This window comes from Mus caroli, unplaced genomic scaffold, assembly GCF_978045245.1.
Source record: "Mus caroli unplaced genomic scaffold, Mus_caroli_1 scaffold_18, whole genome shotgun sequence".
Lineage (NCBI taxonomy): Eukaryota > Metazoa > Chordata > Mammalia > Rodentia > Muridae > Mus > Mus caroli.
In genome coordinates, this window is record NW_028227273.1 from 69616558 (window position 1) to 69629172 (window position 12615).

A 12615-nucleotide genomic window follows, 5' to 3' on the forward strand; every position below is an offset into this window, starting at 1 on the left:
GCCGTCGTCGCGCGATGATGACGTAAGCACACGCAACCAATGCAAGTTAGCGGTGGAGGACTAAAGGACAGCAACTGTGTGTGGGCGGAGCGTCGTAGCGCTTACAGTTTTTTTTTTTTTTTCCCGGGACTGGAGGCTGGTCTAAACTTTCCTGGACTTGTTTTGCGCATTCTGAAGCGCGCGATGATTGGCTGACCGGCACCAGAGGTTTCTGCTCTTTGGCGCCTACGGGATCTGTGTGAATGGAGCTACTCGGGTTGCCTCTGCTGTCATTAGGATCTAAGGCACCCTGCTGAGGCCGCGTTATTGTAAAGGGACAGGCTGGTACGGACGGCGAGTTCCTATCGTCCAAACTCTCTGGTAGTTAGTGGTGATTGCGTAGATATGGTCTCTGTGCTGGTGGGATACAGCTGTCTGGGTGCAGCGGGCGGCCGATGAGGCCAGAAAGGAAAGAAGTTTGAGGAACTGTTGAAGACAAGGTGCAGTAGAGGAGGTTTCTCCCAGGAGACATTTCTGACAAGGATGCGTGGGGCAGAAGGAACAGCAAAGGCGTTCAGGCTCGCTGGGAGAAGAAGAGGCACGCTAGTCTGGACCGGGGTTATGTCAGTAACTTCTTTGCAAGGGCGTGGAGGATCTGGTCTTCGCAAGAGGCTAAAGAGTAGCGCCCGCCGTAGCGCCCCGCCCCCGACTTTGCCTAGCACATTCTTTTGTTCGTTTGTTTGTTTGTTTGTTTTGTAGCCCTGGCTGTCCTGGAACTCACTCTGTAGACCAGGCTGGCCTCGAACTCAGAAATCCGCCTGCCTCTGCCTCCGGAGCGCCACCGCCCGGCTTGCCTAGCACATTCTTGTTCCGTTATTATTTGCGGAAGAAAGGGATATGCACACAATCCCCGCGGTTATCTAAGTAGAGTTGAGGCAGGAATGAAGAAAGAGGAACAGATCTAAGGTGGGCTTCAGGAGGAAGGAACAAAGGTGACTTAGATTTGGATTACATATTGCTGTGAAAGATAGGAAAGTGGCCAATGTGCAGCGTGGTGATCCCGGAGAGATGGAGAGAAGAGATTATCTCGGTCCAAGGAGATGGGTGTGTCCTGTGGGACAGTCAGGAAGAGGAGCCTGCTTTCCTGAGGTATTCATTTTTTGGGGTGGGGTTAGCAGATCTAGACAGTTTGGTCTGGTACCCTTGTTGGATTTAAGATTATTTAATGTGTAGGATATTAGGGATAAGCTGATTTTCCTTCATTGCTGTTGTGTCTGCTGTGGTCAGACATGAGTGGTAAGTGGATGCTAGCTGTTCTCTGGTGGAACAGAACTCAGAATGAAAACAAACAAACAATGACCCTCACTTACATCATTCAGTCTGGGTTATTCACACTAGAAAGGCTGAGAACCAGTGGCTTTCTAAGAAACTAGATGTCCTTGTAGTCTTAATCTGGTGCTGAAATCATGGAGGGTTCCTGGTCTTCAGCACTAGTTGGAAGGCTGAAGAAGCTGGGTCCTGATGTCAGTGAAAGATGGCAGCAAAAAGGTAGATGGACTTGTGAGAGAAAAGCCACAAAAGCAAATCTCGCACTGCCTACAAAGACACTGGGAAGTGCTGGTCAGGTTCAGGCTGGGCCTTCACGCTTAACATAATCACAAAACTCCCTCACCGGTGTGCCCCGAGGCGTGCGGCTTGGTTAATTCTGAATCCAATCAAGTTGACAACCAAGATTAACCATCTCAGTGGGTCAGAAGAGCAGTGGTCCAGGGACTTCAGCCGGTTCTTGTAGAGAAAGGGCCCTGTGATGAGGTAGTGATGCTCACACAGGGAGCATGTACCATTCTTTGAAGATTAATGGTGTCTGTGATTAGAGAGGCTAATAGAGTTTTTGGTCCAGAACAGCACGGACACCCTAGAAACCCTAGAAATCTGGGGTCACCCCAGATGGCTGGTAGGGTGAGGACAGAAGAAGCTGGGCTAACAGCTTCTCCCCTGCTTTTCCCCCTAATGTTCAAAGTAATTTAATTTGGCATGTATGTAAGTATATACTTTAATTTGGCACATGTGTAAGTTTTTTTTTTTTTAAGATTTATTTATTATTATATCTAAGTACACTGTAGCTGTCTTCAGATACACCAGAAGAGGGCATCAGATCTCACTACAGATGGTTGTGAGCCACCATGTGGTTGCTGGGATTTGAACTTAGGACCTTCGGAAGAGCAGTCGGTGCTCTTAACCACTGAGCCATCTCTCCAGCCCACGTATGTAAGTTTTAACACAAATTAAATCTAAAGCATGATTTACTCAGAGGTGTTGATAAAAATTTGTTGCTAAATATACTGGGCTTTATAAATCAAGTGTACCATCAAGCTGCTGAGCTCTGAAAGCTGAGCTTCCTGGCTTTTACTATTTTGAGAATTAGCAGAATGATTGTGAGAACTAAATCACTGGACCCTTCTTTCTTTTCTTCCAAGAGTCGGAGCCTTACTTATCCCAGCATGTTGCTAACCTATTGAGGCCAAGATGGCTAAGGGCCACCAAGCTAGGATTTCCGGGGACCCAGGGTATCTGAAGCCCTGGTTTGCTGGAAGACACATGAATAGCTGGCCACAGTTGAGGGCATTTGAGCCTTGGTAAGCACTCTATGCTCTCTTCTTTCTTTTCTCAAGGTTCAAAGTCCGCCTGGTCCAGAGTGAGTTTCAGACAGCCAGGGCTGCTATACATAGAAACCCTGTCTCAAAAAACAAAACAATAGGGGCTGGAGAGATGGCTCAGGGGTTAAGAGCATTGACTGCTCTTCCAGAGGTCCTGAGTTCAATTCCCAGCAACCACATGGTGGCTTATAACCATCCGTAATGGGATTTGATGCCATCTCCTAGCATGCAGGTGTACATACAGATAGGACACTCATATACTTAAATAAATCTTTTTTTTTAATGCCATAATGCATAATAGAGAGACCCAGTCTCAAACAAAACAAAAAATACAAAGAGACAAGCAAGGGCTGAGTGGGGTGGCTCACACCTTACTCCCAGCCCTTGGGAAGCAGAAGCAGGTGGATCTGTTTATTTGGTTTTGAGACAGGGTTTCTCTGGGTAGCCCTGGCTGTCCTGGAGCTCGTATGGCTCGTATGGGCTCTGCCTCCATATCCAGCTTTGAAGACTTTTTAAAGGCATACCTGCTATGGAAACTAATTTGAAGTTCTATAAATAAATGTTTCAGAGACTGGCTAAAAACATTGTTGCTTAGTGTGGTAGCACACACTTTTAATCCCAGCATTTGGGAGGCAGGAACAGGGAGATCTCTGAGTTTGAAGGTAGCCTAGTCTACAGAGAGTTCCAGGCTAATCAGGGCTATATAACACTAGAGGAACTGGAGCAATGGCTCAGTGATTGAGAACATTTATGCACATAATGAGATTCATGGTCATCCTGGTGGGCAAAACTCGTACACATAAATAAATATTGAAAAAAATTAAAACCATAAAACAACTTGTCTTTTTGTTTTTGTTTTTTGAGACAGGGTTTTTCTGTATAGCCTTGGCTGTCCTAGAACTCACTTTGTAGACCAGGCTGGCCTTGAACTCAGAAATCCACCTGCCTCTGCCTCCCGAGTGCTGGGATCAAAGGCGTGCGCCACCACGCACTGCATAACAACCTGTCTTAAAGTGATGAGACAGCATGGTTAATCTCAATGATCAACTTGATTAGATTTAGAATCACCTAGGAGATGAGTCTCTGGACACATCTATGGAGGATTATCTTAAATAAGTTAACGGAGGTGGAAAGGCCTACCCACTGTGGGTGGCCCCATTCCCTAAGGTTGTGCTGACACCTGCCCCTAGCATAGTGTATTCTAGAGAACTCAGGGTTCTCTAGGATCACAGAACTTATGGAATGTCTCTCTCTATATTGAGGGAATTTATTCTAATGACTTACAGTCTGCTGTTCAGCTGTGAATGGGAAGTCTAAGACTCGAGTAGTTAGTTGCTCAGTCCCATGAGGCTAGTTGTTTCAGCTGGTCTTCTGTATAAGCTGGAATCCTGAAGTGGGTTCCAACAGATGTGGTGGCAGTAAGTGCAAGCAGGAGAAGAGCAAGTCTTCCTTCTTCCAATGTCCTTCTGTGGGCCTCTGTGGCCCAGATTAAAGGCGTGTGCCACCACACCTGGATCTGGGACTTGTTCTGTTCAACCCAGAGATCTGCTTGTCTCAATCTCTGGGGATTAAAGGTGTGTACTACCTTGCCTGGGCCTAAGCTTTTCATGGACACTATGCCTCAAGATCTCCAGGTCAAGATTCAGGTCAGAAGCCTGTGTCTTCCAGCCTCAAGATCTGGATCACAGGTGTGCCCTCCATTTCTGGATTATAGCTCATTCTAGATATGGTCAAACTGACTACCAGGAATAGCCAGCACAAATAGCTGTAGCGGTTTTGTTTCATGTCTGCCAGCTATTTGATATTGTTACCAATCACTGACACAAAAAAATAACTTGGCTCAGCAGGGTCAGGCTGACCACATACCCTCTCATGCTCTGAGGTTTGTTAATTTTAAGAAATTCCACAACTATAAGCTTCCCTTAGGACTCATCCAATTAAAGGTCAATTTGAACCATTGAGTCGAAAATGCAGATCAGGGCTGACCACCAGGCAGCACTTTCTACACCTGCGCATGAGCTCATTGTAGCTTTGGCCTCTACAAGGTGGCCCTGAGAAATGTATAGGCTCACACTTTCAGCTATTGCCCTGGCCAGTCAGTCTTTAGGCATGTGTTCAACAAACCACCCCTGCCCAACTGAGACTGGTGTTCGTGTGTTTTGTGGGGTGACTCCTGGACTGATTTTTAAAGAAGACACAGGTGAGCTGAGCACAAGCAGCCATTCCTGTCCAAGTTTACTTCACTGGAGATACAACATGACCAGCTTCAAGCTGTTGGGACTTCATTGGATCATAACCTGAGCTGAGATGAATGGCTGCTCCTTTAGTTGTCATCAGAGCTTTATCCCAGCAAAAATAAAGCTGAGACAGAGAGTGACCAAACCCCAGAACTCCCCATTGCCTGTGTCATTCAGACGCTGATCATGTCCCTCAGACTTTTTCTGAATAACCAAGAGATGGCCATTTGGCTCTACAGTGGTTCCTGTCAGAAATGTGGCCATGACTTCTGAAAAGCAGTTTTTCTGAAACTAACCAATTCTAGAAGGATGTAAAATGCAGAAACATTGACTCAACGTTTTAAAGAAGCAATAGCACATAAATAAAAGGGGACTCATGTTGAAGAAACTTCTGAAATTTTTTGTGCCATGGATGATGTTGGAGCCAGAAGTGTCTTGCACTAGTTCATACTGTTTGCCTGGATGTAGACAGGACCCACTTTTTATCTTGCACTAGTTCATACTGTCTGCTTGGTGTAGACAGAACCCACTTTTTATTTGCCTTTGGGCATTGTGATGATTATCAACTTGATGGGGTTTAGAATCATCACAGTAACATGTTTGAGTTTCTAGGTTGTACTGAGGTGAGAGGTCTGGCCTGCAATTTCCCTTTCCCTTCTAGTCCCAGTGTCTGCCTTGGCAGACTGAGCTATGAGAAATGTGGGTAACAACATTCCCCAGTCTAAGGTCCTGGACTTAAAAGAAGGGAGTCAAGGGTGAGGGCCAGCATCCTTGCCTGCAGATGTGGCATGGCCGATCCCTCCTAGCTGCCAGGGCCACAGCTTTGTCTCTTTGTGCCCTTGAATCAGGAGCCAAAGCATAGCCTTCCTTGAGTTACTTTGGTCAAGTATTTTATCACAAGGAAAGTAATTCATGCCTAATCCTTCACTTCACAACAGTGAATCCTGTAAGCTTCCTCTCTGCTAGGAAAAGCCAACTCCTGCTTTTGTTTGAAACTTGGTATGAAAGCCATATTGGATGTGGAATTTGCAAGGTAATGATCTAGTTCCATGACCCCTCCTCATATCTTATGTATGACTCAAAGACTGGTTATGTCCCCTTATCCTTTATTTTTTATAGAATCACAATATGTTTAAGTGTATCCTCAAGAGATGACACTACTCAGCCCTGTAGTGGCCCTGACAACCCTGTGGCCAGTGACTGCTTGAAGGCACAGAGCTAGGAACAGAGGATGTGCTTCAAGTCTGGCCACAGCTCTCTCTTGTGCTGCCGATGCTCTGTGGGATGACATCTGGCTTAGGAACAGATCAGCCAGGTCCACTGTCCATACTGGAAGGAACATTGACATCCAAGGATGCCTCTGCAGTTGCATTGGGAGCCAACGGTCTCAGCACCTAGTCATAGCCAGTATCTTCCCTTCATGAAGGTATTTGCAACTTTGCTGCTCATTCCTGGCAGCCTGGAAGTCCTTGTTGCTGCTCAACCCTGTTGGCTTTCTTTCGCCCCCAGGGGAGCTTAGTGTCATATGTAAACATAGACAGGTCCCTGGGGTCTCTCTGGATAAGCACTGGGAAGAAGCTCAATCCCCCAGGCTAGCTGCAGTACCAGCTGGGACAGTTCCCCATCCAAAGACCAAGGCCTGACTGTGTGCACAGCAGGATGGGGTCTGGGACTGTGGTTCCAGAGACCTGACTTCAGGAGTGGAAACCTGCATGCTGACTCCTGCCTGCAGGCACTGACAGACACACATGGTCCACTTTGTGCATATCACCTTGATTGTTTTTCATGTCCATCATAGAAAAGAGTGATTAAAAATGAAAGAAAGGAGAAACTGGGAGGGAGAGGATGCACAGCTAAGCACGGATTCGCCCCTTCCACGCCTGTGCTCTGGAGGCAGCAGAGCTCCTCATCGGCCATCCTCAGTGGTGGGGGGTTGTAGGTGGGCAAAGCTCAGAAAGACCTGCTCCAGGGAGATCTGGCTCACAGAGTAATCATCCACTCCATACTTCTCCTTGGCTTTCTCCAGGATACCAAATACCTTTTTGAAACAGAAAAGCTACTGGTGAGAGAGTCCAGGTCTCATAAGGCAAGTCCTCTGAGAATGGGAAGCTGGACCTCACCCTGCCATTGCCCACTGTTGTCCTAGAGCCCCTGGAGAAGTCACTCCCACGAGGGTAAACTGTGTTCTATCTCTGGGCCAGTTTCCTTGCATGCAAACATTCATTTTCTTCCACCTCAAATATTTTATATATAAAACCTCAAACCCAGCCCATATCAGGGTGAGCAGCAGAGGAGAATTAGAATGATTCTAGTCTGAAAAGAACCTGGAGTTACCATAGCAGGGTGAATCCTAGAAGTTCCTTCTTGGTCCCTGTTAGCACCCTGAGGGATTCTGGGGTCTGCACTCACCTTGGCCCAGCTGAGGTCACAGCCAGGCAGATGATAATGGACCATGTCTTGGTGCTCGTCTTCTAGGATGCTGCCTGCAGAGAAGAGAGCAGGTAGGTCAGGCTGGGGATTAGGCCTGGGGTCCTTGGGGTCAGGTGTGTGGGGCCCACACAGGTCCAGGCCCCGCCCAGCACCGTCACACACCTGGGAAGGTCAGATCCACAAAGGCCTTGAACTCCTCTAGCACATCTTGCTTCCCCTCACTCCGGACCTTGGCCTGCAGGGAGTAGCCGCTGCCAAACTTGCTCTTGAGGTGTTGTGGGCTGCCCAGGCACTTGAACTGGCCCTGCACCATGATGGCCAGCCTGGTACATAAGGCTTCACACTCCTCCATACTGGGGAAAGGGTGGGGGCCTGAGACAGTGCTGGAGGAGGCCGATGCCTACCCTGAATGACAAAGTCTTGTGCAGACAGGAGAGGATCTGTGCCCAGACCAGGCCATTCCTGATTCCCCGTGCTGAGAGTAGCCACATGCAGAGCCTGGGGAATGTCCTAGCTGCACTAGCTGTTGCCATATCTTCTGCTCATCTGGTCCCATCCCAGCCACCCATTCTGGCTCTTCCACTGACCCACAGATGCCCAAACTCTCTACCTGTGGGAGGTGATGACAATGGCTTTGCCAGACTCTCGGGCCCGGGCTACAGTATCCCAGAGTAGACGCCGGGCCACGGGGTCCATGCCGGTCGATGGCTCATCCAGGAAGATGACTGCAGGCTCTCCAATGAGGGCAATGCCAGTGCTTAGCTTGCGTTTGTTACCACCACTGGGGGTGGATGGGTGACAGGTGGGAGGCAAGGTCAGTAATTAATACAAATACTCTTGCTCCCAGCCAAACCCCACACCCAAGGACTCTAGAGCACCTGGGCTGAGAGAAAAAGAGGTGACTAGTACTGGAAAGCCCACTGCACAGGGCTGGAGGCCCTAGAGAGAGCTGGGACCAGGGGTCCTTGCATGGTCAGTCAGCTTGTCTTAGCAGGAAATGACAGGAAAGTCCCCCCATATAGTAAGTTAGTCTGAGACATCTCAGCTGGTTCCGAGCCACTGGCTTTGTGCTCTATGATAAGGGACCCTAAACTGTTTTGAGAAGGCCAGGGCTCATCTCAGGAACAGAGGGTGAGTATAGGTTGCACCTGTAAGTCTTGACTAGTTTGTTGGCGTGTGGTTCCAGCAGCAGACCCCGCAGAGTATTCTCCACACAGGCATTGATGAGACGCTCTGGGATGCCTCGGAGCCGTGCATACATAACCAGCATCTCCCTGCCAGTCATGTGATCAAGCAGTGCATCAAACTGGGGGCAGTAGCCCATCCGCTGCCGTACCTAGGTTAGAATGTGGTATGGGAGGGGTATTAGAATATGGTATTAGAGAGGTCATCTCTCAGAGACCATGGTGCCTGCTTATAGAGGCAGTCTCGATGCCTGTTCTCCATCAACATCCCATGAGTCTGTCCAGAGTTGTCTAAAGAGTGAGTAACTGGGCACATGTGGCCGACCAAAGCTGAAGCTCTCTAAGCAATACCCAAGTAGGGACACAGGAAGGACTTGGCTGCCAAAGGGACAGATGGGCCAGCAAGTGGTCAAGCTGGGAGCCTATGACAGACAACTGTAAGGTTAACTAAAATAAGAATGGTTTCATTAGGTGTGGAGGTGCATGCTTTTAATCCCAGCACTCTGGAGGCAGGGACAGACAGAGATCTATGTGAGTTCAAAGCCAGCCTGGTCTACAAAGTGAGTTCCAAGACAGTCAAGGCTGATACATAGAGAAAGCCTGTCTTGAAAAACCAAAAAAAAAAAAAAACCAAAAAAAAAAAAAAAACAACCCAACCAAGCTAAACAAAAAGCCCACCACTACCACCAAAACCAAACAACCATAATAAGAACACGACCAGTAACAACAAACCAACAAAAAACAGACAAAAGTTTCATTATTATACAAGTGGTCCCCCATGTAAAACTTTACAGCTGACATGTGATCACACACTCCCTCCCTCCCGCAGTCATTTAACAACTAGCCAATGTTTCTTCTCCTAATAAGAAGTGCTCACTGTTAATAGCCTTATAGTGGCTGGGCGTGGTGGCGCACGCCTTTAATCCCAGCACTCGGGAGGCAGAGGCAGGCGGATTTCTGAGTTCAAGGCCAGCCTGGTCTACAAAGTGAGTTCCAGGACAGCCAGAGCTATACAGAGAAACCCTGTCTCGAAAACAAACAAACAAACAAACAAAAAAAAATAGCCTTATAGTGGGCACCACCCCGGTGGCAGAGGTGTCTCTCTCAGCAAGGGTTGATGGGCAGCAAGGCTGGGACAGCAGAGCAGGCCTCTCCTGACTCTGGTGAGAGTTGTGTACCATCTGCCCCATACCTTCTGCTACCTGGGGCAGGTGTGCCAGGCTCTAAAGATTGAGAGATTCTCCTTGGAGATCTAGAGTCTGCTTTTAACTGATTTGGGGTAATTCTTAGCTTTGGCTTGGCTCCCCCACAGCTCCTTCTGGACCTCAGGTTAAGTGTGTTTAGTATCACCTCCGTCTCTTTGTACATTTTCAGAGCAGATGTGGATCACTGCAAGATCGCCCGTGCACACATTTCTAATGCTTCTTAAATTCTTTTTTGTTTATTTGAGATGGTTTCTCTATGTTGCTATGGCTGTCTTGAACTTGCTATGTAGACCACGCTGGCCTTGAATTCACCTGCCTCTACCTCCTGAGTGCTGGGATTAAAGCTGTGTGTCACCACGCCCAGCAATGCCTAACCCTTAAACATAAGTTATTTGTATAATCTTAGCCAGACACTAAAAGTCTTACATTTGAGCCTGTGGACTGTAGAGATAGGCCGGTGGTTCTCAGTGCCCTCACCAACCTTGTAGAAAACTGGGTTTGGTCCCCAGCACCAACATGGTGGTTCACAATCATCTGTATCTCTAATTCCAGGGAGCCCAACACCCTCTTCTGACCTCCATAGGGCCAGGCATGCATAGAATATACACACAGGCAAAACCACTCATATACATGAAATAAATCTAAAAAAAAATATTGGAGTTTGTTCATTACTTGAGTGCTGTGCCTGCAAATTCTGCTGATGGCATTGGCTTGGTTGCTTCTGTGTTCACACACCTGGACATGGTGTTCCGGTCTCAGAGCCGAATCTCTGGAGGACTTGCTGGCATTCTGGCATGTGGGGATGCCACAGTCTAGCGCTCCCTGCCACCAGCTCAGGGAGGTGCCCACTGCCAAGCTTACATTCATTCCCTTTCCTCTTCCATGCTCTGCTTGGCACAGGAGCCTTCTCTACTTTCTCAGGCATTAGGGAACACGTGGGCTGTGCCTGGTCCACCACTGTGGTTTCAGCCCAGTGAGTGAGAGCCTATGGATGGGCTACGGCCTTCCTTTCCCTCTTTTTATCTCTCTAGGTCTTCAAATCCATATTTATTTTGTCTACATTTAGCTACAGGACAGTCTTGGATGGACAGAGGCAGCTGAGTGATATTTCTTTGGCTAGCATTTCTTTCCTGTCTACCACACAGTTACAGTGTGTCACTGTTCTGTCCTGATGTCCACAGATATTGCTATGCCTATGGTGAGCCAGAGACAAGTCTATCTTGCCTCCAGGGTAGCCCTGGTCTTACCTGCCCCACACCAGTAGGGAATCCCTGTTGCACCCACCTTCCCGATATCAGAACTGATGCTGTAACCACCAACAAAGGCATCCCCTGAGGTGATTGTCTCCTCCCCAGTCAGCATTTTGAACGTTGTGGTTTTTCCAGCTCCATTGAAACCCAACAGGCCGAAGCACTCCCCTTTCTGGACTGCAAGGGAGATCCTGTCCACAGCAAGGAGCGGTGCTCGCTGGTCATACACCTGTAAAATGCCAGCCAGAAAGCCCCGGGTGAGGAGGCCTGAAGACACCCCAGGCCAGCTGGGTGGCAGTGGAGGGCAGAGCTTGCCTTACCTTGGAGAGCTCATTAATGACCAGCGGTGTGTCGAGCATGGAGTCCAAGCTAGGGACCAGGATTCGGCTCCTCTCCTCAGCTACATCCTGGTCCTCGGGCAGCACTGATGTCCGGTTCTGCAGTTCTGCCTGATTAGTGAAGGTAAAGACTACACAAGTGAATTGCAGCTCCATGGAAGTAGGCCAGGAGCCCAGGATGAAAAGGGAAATTTGATGGGCCTTCTCACCCCTCCGTCCCCACCCGCTCTCTCTTTCACAAGAAGCAGGTGGTCTTAGGGGCTGAACTCAGCGTCTAGGGAGAGAGGCAATAGCACAAGAACTGTGTGGAACTCAAGGAGACAGTCATAATCACTGAGTGATGTGGAGAAAACAGTTTTACAATTTACTTTTGTGTATGGTTGTTTTGCTTACATGTATGTACCATGTGCATGCCTCCTGTCTGTGGAAAAGCGAGCACTGAATCCCGTGGAACTGGAGTTACAGGCAGATTTTTAAAAAATAGTTTTTAAAATGGTATTTTGTATGTATGGGTTTTGTTTTTGCTTTCATGTATATCCATGCACTGCATGAGTGCATTGTCTGTGAAGGTCAAAAGAGGGAGATGGATGCCTTGGAAAGAAAGTTACAGTCAGCCGTGAGCCAGCTCATACGTGCCGATGACTGACGCCAGGGCCTCTGGACAAGCAACAGGTACTCAGCCCCACCAGGGTATCTCCCAGGCCGCTTTGCTTTGCTTTTCATTTCTTTTCTCTCTCTTATTTATTTATTTACACGGAGAAATTTTGTGTAGTCCTGGCTGTCCTGGAATTTACTCTGTAGACCAAGCTGGCCTTGAACTCATAGAGATCCACCTGCCTCTGCCTCACAAGGGACTAAAGGTGTGCACCACCACTGCTCAGGTTTTTGTTTGTTTGTTTGTTGTTGGTTTTTTGTTTTTAGATGCACTTATTTTATGTATCAGCACAGCGTTTCTGTCTTCAGACACACCAGAACAGGGCATCAGATCTCTTACTGATGGTTGTGAGCCACTATGTGGTTGCTGGGAACTGAACTCAGAACCTCTAGAACAGTCAATGCTCTTAACTTAACCCTGAGCCATCTCTCCAGCCCTTGGCTTCTTTTTTTAAGTTAAATTTTTATTGGGTGTGCATGCACGCAGGAGTGAGGAGCCCACGGAAGTCTGAGGGTCGGATACCCCGCAGCTAGCAGTATGGGTAGCTGGTTGTTAGACGTCTAAGGCAGGCAGGTGGCAGATACTGAGCTGGGTTCATTACAAGAGCAGAATGTATCCTTAGCTGCCAAGCCAGCCGTTTCCCAGCTCTTAGCACTTGGTTCTGCCGTTCAGCATGAGTT

General features: G+C 48.1%; 1 protein-coding gene across 8 annotated transcripts in view; it reads right to left on the reverse strand.

The window, feature by feature from the left end:
- Window positions 1–4853: 4853 nt before the first annotated feature.
- The window catches only part of Abca3 (ATP binding cassette subfamily A member 3), a 58822-nt gene continuing 51060 nt past the window's right edge, over window positions 4854–12615 (reverse strand). For all 8 annotated transcript variants that reach the window (XM_021186034.3, XM_021186035.3, XM_029471085.2 and 5 more), the window contains 7 exons: window positions 11263–11391; window positions 10977–11171; window positions 8452–8639; window positions 7914–8084; window positions 7466–7656; window positions 7283–7356; window positions 4854–6911 (listed from right to left, as the gene is read on the reverse strand). In XM_021186034.3, the coding sequence (XP_021041693.1) occupies window positions 6780–6911; window positions 7283–7356; window positions 7466–7656; window positions 7914–8084; window positions 8452–8639; window positions 10977–11171; window positions 11263–11391 (1080 nt within the window). In that variant the 3' untranslated portion in view covers window positions 4854–6779. The remainder of the gene's footprint in view (window positions 6912–7282; window positions 7357–7465; window positions 7657–7913; window positions 8085–8451; window positions 8640–10976; window positions 11172–11262; window positions 11392–12615) is intronic.